Here is a 15,463-nt window from a genome sequence, read left to right as displayed (position 1 = left end):
TGGCTGCGTTTACACTGCAGAACTTGTTACTCAAGTGTTCCTAAAACACCTTCGCAGATTCACAGACAATCGACTGTTTAGGCTCCCTTCCAAGCACTGTCACCCCAACGCATCAGTATGAAAGAGGTGCGACATTAAAGAAGAGCATTTCACGTATTTCAGGATATTATCAAAAGAAAAAAAACACATACCTTTAACTTCCAATACGTTACCCCAACAACCCCAAACATCTACAGTAAATAGAGTACTTAAAAAAAATCAAAATAAAAGCTTTAAATAAATAAACATTGTACTCACCCAAGATGCTAATACAGGGGCTCCTATCTGTCAGTTCATGTTAAGTTGTTCACTCGTGCATAACTACTCTGAAATTGGTGATAGGTGATTTAAGGTTAGCACAGAAGAGAAACATGGGAAATACGCATGCGACATAAATTGTCTGAGCCTTTAAGTGCTGATTGTACTATCATTGACTCTTCTTTAAACCACGCCACGATAATCGGCATACTTATATGGTGAAGCAACTGATTCCAACTTTCAGCATTGACATGCAACTTTGATTTGTGAGGTAAAGAGTCATCAAATTGGTCTAAATTTAATGGCAGTTTCAATCAGGGATTGGCAGGAAGAAAATACATGACTGTTCAAATTGAGGTTGGAAAGATGGAGGCCAACAAAAAGAATTAACTGAACCACAAACTTTGTTTTCACATTTTCTGCTTATTTCGATGCAAAATGTGAAGAGAGAAAAATACAGCAGTTAGTATGTGCAGTGGTATTGGTTCTGTAGGTGCTAAAATAATCGTCATAGAAGACTGCTGTTGCTTCATCCATATACTTTATAAATATATACTTTTGTTCTTCTACTTCTCCCTTTCATAATTTTGTTGCTGTAAATTAGGAATTTCTCCATTGTGAGACAAATAAAGGTTTTTCTTATCTTATCTCCGAATGCATTTTGCACACACAATGCACTGTAAATAATCACTCACAGTGAACGCCTTGAATTATAAATAATTTATTTTCCACTAGAGCACCACAATATACCTTATTACAGTACAACATGGTGGGTCACAATCACATCATTAAAAACCAAAAACACAATAAAAAACAACAACAACAAAAAAGGCGTGTAGAAATCTTTTTTTCCCTGCTAGTCAGGATGTCCACTGGCATTGCCCATTTGGGCTGGTTATCCACACTCCTTGTTTGATGAAGGTGGAAGGGGGCGGGTGTTGACTAACTAAAATATAAAGGGAATACCTTCTCTTTTTAATACACTAAAAACAAAACGAAAACAACATCAGTGCAATTTGTTTTGAAAGCTAATGACAGAGAGACGAGGGTGTAACAAAAGTGTCATGTTGGCAGAAATACAGTATGGCTCAGTGATGACATTTTCCTAACCTCGAACAAAGTGGATCAATTGGCCATTGACTGACTAATGTGTTTTGTAATGTTCTTCCATCTTGAAAACATTTGAAATGCTCCTTATTCCAGTCAGCAACCTTCCTAAATTGGTCAAATGACACTAATAGTACGCAGCGTTTCTGCATGTGCACTGTCATCACTTGTAAAAGACCTCACCAGAAGACAAAGTGGTTAGAAACACTGTAAGCTATGCCCATGACTATGGTGAGAGCATGACATAATAATAATAATAATAATAATAATAATAATAATAATAATAATAATAATAATAATAATAATAATAATAATAATAATAATACATTTTATTTGTGGGCGCCTTTCTAGAAACTCAAGGACACCTTACAACCACTGATACCAATATTCGCCCAATGTCTATAAAGTGTCATCGCTTTTAGTTTCTCCATGGATGGAAAGTTTTTGATTCAACCGTACAGTGAAAGGGACACGGATGGCAGAAGCAATTTTTGTCATGTTAGGGATAGACTGGACACGGATTCGGATTTGCTTCCTTCAAAAAAAATCATAATAAATCCAAGGAATTTGGGAGTTTTATTTCCTAAGGAAAGAAGGAAAAAAAGAGACTTTTCAATAGTGTCCCATTTCAGTTGTTGGTTGCAAAATAATATATTGTGTTGCACTTTTTCATGTGGCAGTCACAGACAGATCATATTTGATGATTAGTTGGCTTGCAAAGGGATGGACAACCTCAGCTAAACTGTATTAACATATTCACGAGAGTTTTTTTTTCCTCGAGAATAAATATTCAGTCCGTGCTATTGAACCGGGCATTATTCTTGACTCCAACAAATATATATCCTGTACAATACAGACTGGATGCAGTGCTTAACAAATGTATTTGATGACAAGATTTTTGTGCTTAATGCAGACACTTCCAAATTCTGTGAGATCTCGACGCTTAACCAACTCGAACAGAAATGAGGACTTACAAATTGATTATTTTTTAAAATAGAATGAAAACATTTCCAGCAATAGCTCCAAAATCAAAGTAGAAAAAAAACAAACAAACCAGTCTGTGAAGAAATATACTACAGTACTGCAAAACATTGTTCCCTACATTAATATAATAACATTTCCCATTGATAACTAAACTGTAAATTTCAAATGTATTCCAATGAATTACTTTCTGTTAATGTTTATATATTCCCATTAATTCCCAAGGAAAGTTTTGATGCTGGAATTTGCAAGCCTATTTCTTCATTGCGGCAGTTTTGAATAGCTGTATTTGCTTCAAGTTGGCCTACTTCAAATTGAGATGTAAGATTACACGATTAAGCAATGTTGTGTTTTCCAGAGCACGTGAGAATAGCCAAGTTTTAAAAATAAAAGTACATTTCTTGGAACCAACTAGAATCTTAAGAAAAAGTAATTGCTGCTTGCATTATCTCAAACTGAATGGTTGCCATTTCAGTAGCTTCTTCCATCTTTCGCATTGAACAAATGCTGCAGCACTGCCAATGTCAAATGTTTGACATGCATCATAATAATTGTTTAATGCCCATGTTATCAACATGCTCACTACAGTATGTGGTCTGAAATATATAACGAGGAAGCTACAGCAACTCGATGTCATTAAGATGCGCTCCACCTACAATGGTCTCAGGCCTGTCAGAAAATGAACAATCTTCCAGCTGCTTATTGCTTTGTTCTACAGAATAGCCATCTAATTTCTGCAACATGTGCAAACTGAGTTTCACTCCCAAACAATGTTGGGTTTTTTATCATGATAGACACAAATATTTTATCGAGTGAACTGTTTTGAAAACCGTTTGGAAATCAAGCTGCACATCTGGAACACTTGCACAAGTTGCTCACCCTTTCACTATATAAGCGGACAGCAGTTATTTCCAAAACTATTAACATTTTACAACAAAAAAATCTTTAATGGAGCACCTGACAGATACAAAGGGTCGGCGAGGTTGCATTTCCACTTCTCGATATATTCAAAGTTTCTTGAGTGTAGCGCATCAAAGCACGAACATCTTAAATAGCAATACAAAGAACACATAAAAAATGACAAAGGATACAAAACAAAGACAGATACAAATGAGGAGGTGGTATGATTGAATAAGCGCGAGCGCAAAGGTGGATGGGGATTGAGGGTGGATCTGTGTAATTTTCAGAACTCATTTCACATGTAGACACTTATCACATAAACTTCCAGTGTTTGCCTTAATCTGTCTCGTGTGACAAGCACGTGAGGTGATTCATGTTGACTGGGCCTTCTATAGAAGCCCATTGAAAAAAAAGGGCACATCCACTTGCGCATCGTTGCGATGGCAATCAACATTTTGTCATTACATTACTAACGCTATTATTTCATCCTTCATGTTAAAAACAAAGTTTTTTTTTTTCAACCAGGGTTTTACTGATTCATTTATTCAATAACCTATTGGCAGTGTCACTGTTGTACGGAGGCTGCCATCAACATGTGACAAGGTTTTGTGGAGGGCAATGGTTCCCAGCCGGTTAGAGTGTCATGTCACACAAGTGTGCCTTGAGAGCGCTTCAGGGGTGCCGCTGGAAATTATCCAATCACACTGAGTCTGCCCCAATTAAAAAAAAATAAATAAATGATGAATACCTGTATATATACATGTATGTATATACAGTATCTTCATCTATCAATGCCAGTGATGTATAGTGACGGGCAGAACAAATAAATGCTCTTCCAATTGATGTCAGGTGGTAAAATGAACCTGTGTATCTCCCGGTTGCCATTCATCCAACAAAATAACTTCATGGTAAGGTCTACGAGGTAAACGCCTATGTTTTCAATTAAAAAGTTCGACATTTCACATGGGGTAAGTTAGTTTGTGGGTAAATTGAGACCAGATCACCATTATTTCAGTGTTCATGAAATTGTTCAAATGTGAAATGGGTTCCTCTGCCCACTGAAGGTTGGGAAACACTGCTCTAAGGTGTCGTCTATTGATATGTGATAGATCATGTCGAGACAAGCCAACAGCAATTGTAATTTTCAGTTTTCTTCTGTCAATCAGGAAAAGGTAACCATTTCAATGAACAAAGCTGTAGAATACAGCAATTCTCCTCAACTGAATTAACTAATAAGGGACAGAACTGTTTGGTACTTTTTATTTTGAGTTAAAACGAGGGAAGTCAAGACTCAGGGCCCTATTTTCATGCCCAGCACAAGTCAAGGTCAAAATTCAGCCTCACTGTGCGTATGGGTGAAGTTTTCTTTCTTTTGGGATTTTTGCAGAGGCATGTAGTTTGAAAGTAGCAGTTTGCACTGCTACTCTCACGCCCTCTATATTCGGCGCACAGTCTACATGCCTGAATCGCATACAGTAGATTGACACATGTAAATACGTTGCTACGCAACTGCAAGCTCTCTACTTGCAGCTCATGTAGAGTCGGCCAAGACAATCGCAGATCACCACTGTTGAGTGGGCACTTGGAGACCGGTTTCCAACCCAATCGTTAGTGCCCGTTGGTGACACTCACCCATAGCTGTTCTGCAGCTAAGGGGCCATTTAAAAATGCAATAATGATCAAAACAATAATAATAAAAAAACATAAGAAGAAGAATGCATTCATTGAATAGATTTTTACAATGATTGAGAAACTATGATGTACACTTTTGTCATATTTATGAATGAGAAATGCTGTCACCAAATACACATGTGCCTGGCGCACAGAATCTGCCAACTCAAATTCACCCAAATCACATTACATCACCTGCACCACAACTTTGACGTGTTTCAAGCAGGTGTACATTTTAGCCTACTTTCAGCCACCAAGTCATCAGGTGTGCCGGGGCCACGTAAAAGAAAATACTCTGGGTCTGCCTGAATGCACGGCATGGCACGGCATGATCTGTCAAATTCGAAACGAGGCTTACATCGCCATGAAAATCAAGATGTGCCAGTTATACACCCATGCGCATGTGCCTGCCAATAAAAATAGAGCCCTGAGTGTTAGTTGATCTCACTAAAACTGGATCACGATTAATTGCACTGTGTTTCTCTGAAAGACAGTGGTAATCTATCATCTTAATGTATGGCAAACACCGTACAAAACATTTCAGGTAATTGCCGATATCTTGTGTAAATATGACTTCATGGTGTTCATTTGTCATTATAAAATACTCAGGATTTCTTACTCTTCGAGCCTTTTGTTTTGCTTGTTTAGCTACATGAGAACAATACCCCAGTCTAATTCTGTTAGCACCAAAATAACTGCACTGTTACCCATACAGGAGAAAGAGGCATGATTGGATATGACAGGTTGAATCTTGAAATTGGATAGCTGAGTGGGGCCGATGCTTGGAAAGCCGAGCAGGGCACCGCACACTGAAGGCGCACTTCAACTTGGACTAATGTTCAGCATCAAAATATTTGCTCACCAGCCAGATTTGATGTCTGCTAAAGACCATGGAAAAAACAAAAAACAAATACAAGGCACATGGTGTCAAAGTCTTTGTGGAATCAAGGTCTGTGTAGTGTATTTGTAAGAGTGTAAGCAGTGCCATTTTGGAATGAAGTTTATTTGTTCAGTACCGCTAATCTTGAACACATGACACTGGACCGTGTGAGTGAAAATAGAAGCGATAGCATGGTTGCAATTGGTGTGTGTGCGTTCTTGTGGAAAGGAAGTTGGGTGTGGCTTGTGCTGGCTTAGTTTTCTAGCTGCACTTGCAAGACTTGACCTTCATATTGGAGAGGTGTTCTATTATCGGCGTCTTGCCGATATAGTAGAGGATGGTGAGGGGTTCCAGGTCCTGAGATACACAGCAGGGTGACGCTGATGCATCAGGGTTAATGCTGTTATAAAGGCCTAACACCTGGAAACACAAAAATAACAGTCAATTGATCGTGATTATAGTTTTTTATGTGACTTTATTGCTAACATTCCTAAACTTACAATTCATAGATTATTTGAACTATAAGCCTCTGTAAACCTGATAGTACCTTGGCATGTTGCGTGTCAGCACTCCAGAGATAAGGACAGGCTCCAGCGCAAAAGTTGGCATCGTAGCCCTTTGGCTCATGAATCCAACTCCAGCCAAGGTCTTTCTTGAAGTCAATGTAGAGTGTTCTCAAGCAGCAGTTGTCTTGAACATTTCTATAATTCACAAGGGAGAAGAAGATGAGAGGTGAAGTTTTTCACAGAGTTCTGTTCGTCCATCCATCCATCCTCTACCACTTATCCAGGGTCAGGTCACGGGGACAAAAGCTTTCGCAGGAAACCCAGATTTCCCTCACCCGAGCCACTTCTTTCAGCACTTCCCCGTGGGATCCCAACACGTTCCCAGGCCAGCGTGTCCTGGGACCTCACCAGGGAGGCATCCTAATCAGATGACCAAGCGTGGCACCTTGTCTCTAAGGGAGAGTACAGACTCCCTGCAGAGGAAATTCATTTTGGCCACTTGTATCCGGGATATCGTTCTTTCAGTCACGACCTACAGCTCGTGACAACAGGTGAGGGTAGGAACTAGATCGATCAGTAAATCGAGAGCTTCGCCTTTTGGCTCAGCTCCTTCTTCACCACGACAGTCCGCATCACAGCAGATCTCCCGTTCCGTCCTACTCACACTCATGTACAAGATCCCAAGATACTTAAACTCATCACGACCTGGAAAGGGCATTCCACCTTTTTCCCACTGAGGACCATTGTTTCATATCTGGAGGTGCTGATTTTCATCCCAACTGTTTCACACTGAGATGCGAACTGCTCCAGTGAGAGTTGGAGATGCCACCAGCACCACATCAGATGTAATACTGAGGCCACCAAACCGGGCCCCCTCAACACCTCGGCCGCACCTAGAAATTATGTCCATAAAGGTTAAGAACAGAATCGGTGACAAAGGGCAGCCTTGGCGGAGTCTAAACCTCAGTGGAAACAAACCCGACTTCCTGCAATGCGAACCGAACTCTGACATTGGTGGTATAGGGACCAAACAGACCATAGTCCTGCTCGTATGCAACGTTAAACCTCCTTTCCCATCAAACACATTTAATGTACCAAGGCAAGATCAAATTAAATGTACAGCTTGGTGAAGATGTGGTTAAAAATCTTTGACTTACCTGTAAATTAAGTATTGTCGGACATAGACTGATATTCCTCCAAGAATTAGCAGGGTACTGAGATAGAGGAAATTGACATACAAACGACTAGGAGATTAGCTAGGGGGGTATTTACTTAAGTCTCGAAAAGCCCCAAAAAGCAAGTTCAAATTCCAATGTACAGGTGAGTCCTTATAATGACAGCAAATTCATCAATTCTAAAAACCACGGAACTCCATCCCTGCATGCAGAAGACACAACACCAAACACCCAATATCCAATTTCCATAATATGTGGCCCTTAAAAATTGAAGATCAGTTTAGAATGTCAATTGGTCAAACCAATATTTACAAGTGGCAGAGCAGAAATAATCAAATTTAGAAGTAGACTATGATGATGCAGGCAAAACCTCGACACAAAACTTAAATGGTAAATGAAACAATATTCAAACAATACATATTGCGCTTGGCTATAACGCTTTCCTAATCTGGTAATTTGTCAGAATAGCAAATTCATTCATATTGGTGATGGATGAGCTACAGTAGCTAAGTACCTGGAGCAGTAAGCTGCATCCAGGGCTCTCTTTGTTCGATGTGCTTTGTGGTGGAACGGAGACTCCAATCGGTATGAGGGCAGCAGCATGATGAGAAGGTGTGGTGTCCGAGTATTGTGGCGCAGCCTCTTGAGTACTTTTAGATCACCACTGCTGACGAAGCTGTCATCAATACCTAGAGAAGACATACATAATAATAATCGATTTCAGCGGACTCAACAGATTAGAATGTAAAAGCATTTATCATGAATAGTCCACAAATTTGACCCGAACATTGCTGATGAAACTTTCAGATCAAATAACCTGCAAACCGTGCTTCCAGCTCCTCACTCTTGTTGGGAATAATGTAGTTATTTGATGGAACAAAAGTACAGCATGGACAATGTAGGCTGAGCTTGAATCCACTGTTTCTGTCTGAGGAAAGAAAAATATCACATCAGGCTAATGTCATCCATGTTCTACATCCAGTAGGGAAGGAGTGTTGGACTGCACTCACCTCTGTGATTCATCCATTCGCTCACTGCCTCTGTCACATCAAAGGTCAGCCACTCGCCCTCTGTTTGCGTTCGTACCACTCGGCTGTCAATGTATCGTTGAGTTGGCGACGTCAGGTCTTTGTGTGCTAAAATCTGAGCACAGTAGAGAGGCATGAGGCATGAGACTTCAAATCGAAGACAGAAAATACAAACGAGTACAATCTCTGGAAAATTTTACATTCGATCTAATTTCCAAACTTTTTCGGGGACTCTTGCTGTGGAGCTGTGAGCTACTACAGCAAAAGCCAGAAATTCAAATGTCTTCTGAAAAGTCTCAAAGATACAACAAACCGGTTGTGATTATTTTGGCTGCTAGTTCCTTTGCGGTCTCTTGACTAAATGCAAAATTATTTTGTTGAAAAGATGCAGTGAATTAAATTAAAATGCCAGGCCAGTTAAAATTCCTTTTTTTTAACATACATAGCTATCTATGGCAGTGAATGAGTTGACTTATTTATGGCCAGCCCTCTGTTATTTGGCTTGAACACCACATCAGTTATGGCTGTGCCACATATTGCATAGTAAAGAATGTAAGTAGGCGATTTTGTTCAGAACATCGGACTAGAAGGTTGCGGATTTGAATCTCTCTGCAGCCTCTCCCCAAAAAGGGGAAGTGCACCTCGTTGCAACTTGAGAGATGCTGTAATAGAATGCATGTGGTATGTGACTTGTTTCTTTGTGCAACATAATGTATCAATACACAATCAAATATCTCTCATTGGTCAACATCCGATACCCAGTCCAGGAACACACACAAACTAAACTGCATAATGCATAATTGCCAAAGAATTAATTCAGCTCTACCTAACTTGATCTCTCTTCTTTGATTGATTGCCCAGGAGCGAGAACGGAACCAGATGGCAGATGAGCCTCGATTATTACTCTGCTGTCCTGTCCTTCAGAACTGAATGTTTATTTTGGCTCATCGCAAACTAATGGGTAAAACACAACTCCTGTAGCTCCAACTCAGATTTCTTATTTGCCGGTACTGCTAGGTTAGTTGTAATACATTTTTATCCCATTTCTTTTTCTTTTTATCAATCAAAAAAGTATTAGAGATTTATATTACTAACAAAAAGGAAGTTAGAATCGTTGTGTGAAGTTATGTGAATCTGCCTGTGCCAAATCGCCATTATGCAAGGGTCAACTCTTATGCATTCAATAAAGGTTCAATATGCACTGTTGTCATATTTAGTTGAACGAAATACGATGACAACCGTCACACTTATCGCTCAGAATCTGTCTGCCTGCACCTCGATCAAATCCACCAAAATCACGTTACACCACCTGCACCACAACTTAGACCAGGTTCCAGTAGGCGGAATGTCTACCTGATAGACCAAATATCAGGTGTGCCGGTTTTTGTGTCTGTTTATTTACAACCAGGGTGGATCTCAAGGTTGCAATCGAGTTTACATGTACACAGAGGTGTCACACATGCACACGAACGATCAGGGTCGAAGGCTGTCATCTGATCTGCAAAATCCCCTGCCAACTTCCTATCAACCATAAGTGGAGATCTTCTTGCAGTCGCTTATAAACACAGTGTGCGTGTGTCAATTTCCTTCATGAAGTCCAGTAGTTCACTTTATGTTTCCGCCATGTAGACTGTACACCTCTCCTGTGGTGAGTTCACAGGGAATGAGAGGATCCGCTTACAAATTGGTTGTGTTCATACCCTCAATGGCGCAAATGCCCATTTCTAACCACGTGCGTCGATGAAAATAAAAGAAAACTCCACCCATGTGCACAGACCATACCTTGTCTTAAACTTGTGCTAGGCACGTGCCTTTTTGTCTGCTCTATCTCTCTATCTTAAAAACACCCTCGACATACAGGCAAAGTCTTTAAAAGCATTTCAGGGGCTCATATATTTTCAAACGCGTCTAAATTAAGTGTTGTGTATAGCTGTGTCTCCACGGATCTGAGTAAGTGATCGCGTGTGCGAGTGTGTGTTTGTGTGTGATAAATGTGCATAAGGTGGATGTTATCAGGTTTCCCTCGTTGTACCGGCCTGTCCCTTCCTCCCTCACAGGCGCTGTGTTTTCGTGAGACTCTTCCAGTTTGGAGCTGTGTTTAGCCCAGCTGTCATTCCCTTGTCTGGATGTAAACATAGCATGGAAACCGGCTGGTGCCGACAGGCTGACCGACAGCCAGTTCTGGGTGACTGCAGAACCAAATCACTTATCTAAATTCTTTAATGAAGTAGGCCCACCCTTTAGCTTTGTATAAAAAGAATGCAGACGTTTAAACAATTTATATGTTGTATATAATAGCAATTTATTCTGTTTTATTCTGGTTCCAAGCCTTTTTCTTTGGTGATGCAGTCACTTCCTTTTTTTTCATGTGAACTGCCTTTTCACATCATATTAATTCATTAGAATAAATACAACATTGAATGCATGTTAGATGGGTTACATACAAAGAGCCCATCTACTCTCATGCGGGCATGTTTTGAGTGAACAGCAACATGAGCAACACAAGCCAGGAAAGAAAAAGCAATAAAGAACCTTCAGGCTTTTGCTTCTGTCAAATTCCGTGTGGCTGTTTATTCAAAGAATAAACGGCCAACTGAACCCAACTGAACTACTTGTTGAAAAGAAGGCTCAAGAGCGTATGCTCTCGATTTGTGCATGAGATCTCAATGCATTACTTTGATAGCACATTGATCAACAATTGCAAATAAGTAATTCACTTCTGCTTCCCCTGATGGTTTAGATCTCAAGCCATCACATCAAACGAACAGATGAGTGCTCGTTGTAATACGCAGTTTGGAACTTCTACTTTGAGAAGCTTTAAGCCATTTTGTTCACTATAACTCCATCAATCAGAAGCAGAATAATGATTGATTGTGACCGTCTTACCTGGTAGAGCTCAATGCGCTGCTCAGCTACTCTTGCCGTAGGATTTTGAAGACGAAAGATTCTCAGCTCGGCTCTCACCAGGTTGGAGGCGTTCTTCTCCTTGGAGGACACGTCAAACATTAGCCGTCTGAAGTAAGGGTTGAAGAGAGTGGGAGAAATCACATCTGAAACACAAACGGATTTTTGGTGATGAAAATAATGAATAGAAGGAATTTGATCACACAACTTTTATTTATAACTTAAGTATTTTCAATTCCCATGTGCTGTTATCGCTTGTACTAGACGCAATCCAATCAATCACGCATTGATATTTTTACGAGTAAAATTTCTCCAATTTCTTTCACTGTCTCATTGGTTACCTGGTTTAAAATAAAAACTTGACATCCACGAGTACAGTAGGCTATATAGCCATGATCACAGTGGTAGACTTTAAGCTATCGTATATCCACAGCAAATTTGTAGGTACAATGCTTCACAAATGTAAGCTTCTATTTATTTTATCTGTCATAAAAGACCATCAAGGAAGCCGTGGCACGAATTTCACATTGGGTGGCACTGACAGGCATGCAGCATGTAAAACCGTTTGGTCATATGACATTCACAAGCTGAGCCATGATCGATCGTTAACTGAACCTATGAACAACTGTGATGTCATTTTCGATCGACAGAAAGTGGCAAAATGCCTGCCCCCTGAGATGAATAAAAGCAGGCGGATATTTCAAAAACACAACATTAATCAGAATACCATTATTTTGATGAGTGGTTCTGCATCAAAGATCCAGTATTATTGTAACAAACATTTTGGAGTTGATTTCCCCTTGAAGCCCAGCAAATAATCACTCTTTATTTAGACTTGTTCATGCTTGATTATGCGTGTGTCAGGCCAAGTTCTGGATATGCATTTTATGTCATGAAACCCTGACTGTGGATGTTTTGAAAAACAATGACTTCTCAGTTACAGAGGTGGTGAACAGCCATGCGAGTGTACACAATCATCGCTATCTCTCAGTGAGGTGTTTTGTCACTCTGGCCGCCTGAAATGTCTCATTTGCATTTCCATTCTGGAAAGATAATTTACCAATCATTAAGGGTAATATCAATATGCAACTTATAAACAAACATAACGATTGCAACCCAGACACAATGTCAGGAAAATTGCAACACCAGTAAAGTTGTAATACCGTCTGACATGTCGTGTTTTTACATGTATATGTGAAGCACGGATCAGGAAAGCGCAGTGTGGGAGCGGACCAACGAGTGACAGAGGAGGTGATTCATGTACGATTGTACTGGCCCAGTGTGAGTGTACCCGAACTCTCATTTTATTCTGTGTACAATACACTAAACGGAACGGCCAAATTGCACAGTTGGGGCTTGCTGCAAAACCAATATAATATTTATATATTTCATCATCTGAATTTGTCATACATTTGTCTTGGATCCCAACGACCCAATAAGAATCATTACTCATCAACTGGAATTGAGGTTTCCATGTGGAAGACTGGAAGACAAAAACAGGGCAAAAGAAGGATTTACTGTGTCAGATTTACTGTTTCAGCTCTGCAGTGTTTGTCCAGCCAAGTCTTGGGTTTCTTACAGCCACCTGTGAAATATCTCTGCTGCCACAGCGTCCATCTCTCTATCCTTACAGTTTCTACCGCAACGCACAAATCCGGCAGTCACTCAATGATAACATTTTTGAACCGTTGTTCAATATTTCCACTGACCAGGACTACTTAGAAAGCCGCATGCACGCACGCACACACACACACACACACACGCACACACACACATACACAGACTCATGCCCAAAATTTTGGTCTACAGTTGTATGTTACAGTTGTAGTTTTAGGGCGGAGCTTTGCTGTTTAATCAGTGACAACAGCAATGGTTTGTTTGTCCATCAGACCTCTCTTCCTGCTGTGGGTGGTGCTACTATGATTCTGGTAGGTAGTGACCCAAAAAGTGAAAATAACTTCATGTATTGTCACATCTATCCAGCGCACCACTTGTCAAAACGAGTTTTTCACTCTGCACTGAGTTTCATTCCCGGTGAGAGCTGCTGGTGCAGCGATGACTGCACTCTATGTCGGAAGGTCGGGTGAGCACCTTTATCTGCACGATAATATATAATATATATATATATATATATATATATATATATAGAGAGAGAGAGAGAGAGAGAGAGAGAGAGAGAGAGAGAGAGAGAGAGAGAGAGAGAGAGAGAGAGAGAGAGAGAGAGAGAGAGAGAGAGAGAGAGAGAGAGAGAGAGAGAGAGCTTATAAATAAAACTTTAAAAATCACGTGAAAATTAAATGATTTTTAATTTCAACTGGAGAGAAAGCTAAGTTGTTCACTCCAACTTAAAATAATGTCCATATCTGAGCAGTATAATTGCAATGAACAAGAACCGACAACATGACAACAGCGCAATGTATTACACAGAGCAGAACATTGAAAATCGGGATCTTGACCTTCACTCACCCTGTACACAACCTCAACTACCAACGTGAAAATGTGTAAAGCATTTCTATTCACACCCTCAATACCATAAACCCTCTGGTGCTGATCAGTTGACATCCTTCACTATTATCGAGTGTGCAGCAGTAGCCAAGACTAATGATGCTCTTGTTCGTTTCCTTCCAATCTGTCAACAGAGAAAGTTAAACTTCCAGCTCCGAAGGGACGTGAATGAAAAGCGTTTACACAAACTGCTTCAGACTCTTGTGAATGAATGTGCTGTGCTTTGACACAACACTGGCTGCATTGAGCAGAGGTTCACAACAAGGTTTCACTCACACTGATCCACAATGTGGTAGCAGAAAAATGTTTACATTCAGTACAAACTCACTCATTATAGCGGAGTGAGTGCTCTGTAACCCCAATATCACCTCCCCCCATTCCTCAAAAAATGTGTCTTAAATTGAACGCGCTCTTCTTTTTCGAAGTACAAAGACCTTGTCAATATCATGTACTGTTCAAGGCTCTTGCATTTGTACTTCTGCTGCATGCACACCTTGCTGCCTTCATGCAGGTCCATAAGTATCTTTGTTATTTTTTTTTCTCTTATTTTATTGTTCTATTGTTTTGTTTTGTTTTTTGACGAGCTGCTTATTGTGTGCAGGGTCATGAGGAAGCTGAGGCCTATGATAGTTAAGATGGATTCATAAATGGTTAAAGTGACGCAAGTAACCCAATTTCTTGATAGGTCAGAGCATGTGTGAATAAATCTTGGTTGCAAAGTCAAATGTCCTCAGATTGGAATCATGTCTCTTCCAAATATGGAGAAAAATCTCGATATGAAACTGCCATAGTGAATGCAAAGTAAGTGGACGGGTCAAATATACAGTACAGTGCACTCCGCTTAATAGAACACCATTGGGCCGAAGCGCTTCTGTTCTACTAAGCGGAGTTTCTATTAACCGGAGACACTTTATTAGGTACACCTTCAGACACGTCGACGACCAAGTTATGCACGCAGAAAAACCCCTGCTGACGAGTTAGAAGAGATATTTCGACTGTGGGCGTCCATATCTTTAATCAAACAACAACTTTAATCAACTTCAGTCAAACATCTCAAATCACGAGAAAAATGTCGTTACTTTTGTCTGGAAACAGGAGTCCGTAATTTTGCGGTTGACTTCCCTCTCAATGCGCTGGATAAGAGGGAAGTCCTGGAAACCGCGGGCGTACCTTCTGAGAATCCGGCAATGCATCGTATCGTCTGAGTATGTCCTTCTTATCCGCAGATGATAGCCCTCGTCTCTTGAGTGAAGTTGAAGCCATTGTGACGTGCGTGTGTCTATGTGTGGAGTGACGCGTGCTACCTGTTACTGTATACGGCTAGAACTACCGCGTTTTCTCGCGATAGTGGTACAGTATCGCGATAGCTACACTTCGAAAACCACTAGTTTACAATTTTCATTGCTAACGGCCTGTTCTATTAAGCGGAGATCTGTTCTACTAAGCGGAGTATCTTTATAGGAAATTGCATTAGGCAAATCCGTTCCAGAGCCTTTTGCTCTATTAAGC

General features: G+C 40.3%; 1 protein-coding gene across 1 annotated transcript in view; it reads right to left on the bottom strand.

Annotated features, from left to right (window-relative positions):
* Nucleotides 1-1,002: 1,002 nt before the first annotated feature.
* tgfb2 (transforming growth factor, beta 2) overlaps nt 1,003-15,463 on the bottom strand; it is a 41,520-nt gene continuing 27,059 nt past the window's right edge. Inside the window, exons 2-8 of the mRNA XM_052066446.1 lie at nt 11,432-11,595; nt 8,528-8,660; nt 8,335-8,445; nt 8,032-8,206; nt 6,384-6,537; nt 5,189-6,256; nt 1,003-4,584 (exon numbers count right to left, since the gene is read on the bottom strand). Coding sequence (XP_051922406.1) covers nt 6,098-6,256; nt 6,384-6,537; nt 8,032-8,206; nt 8,335-8,445; nt 8,528-8,660; nt 11,432-11,595 — 896 coding nt within the window. The 3' untranslated portion in view covers nt 1,003-4,584; nt 5,189-6,097. The remainder of the gene's footprint in view (nt 4,585-5,188; nt 6,257-6,383; nt 6,538-8,031; nt 8,207-8,334; nt 8,446-8,527; nt 8,661-11,431; nt 11,596-15,463) is intronic.

The sequence above is a fragment of the Hippocampus zosterae genome, chromosome 5 (assembly GCF_025434085.1).
Source record: "Hippocampus zosterae strain Florida chromosome 5, ASM2543408v3, whole genome shotgun sequence".
NCBI lineage: Eukaryota > Metazoa > Chordata > Actinopteri > Syngnathiformes > Syngnathidae > Hippocampus > Hippocampus zosterae.
The sequence above is the reverse complement of the archived record's forward strand: the minus strand, read 5'-3'. Positions and strand labels throughout refer to the sequence as shown.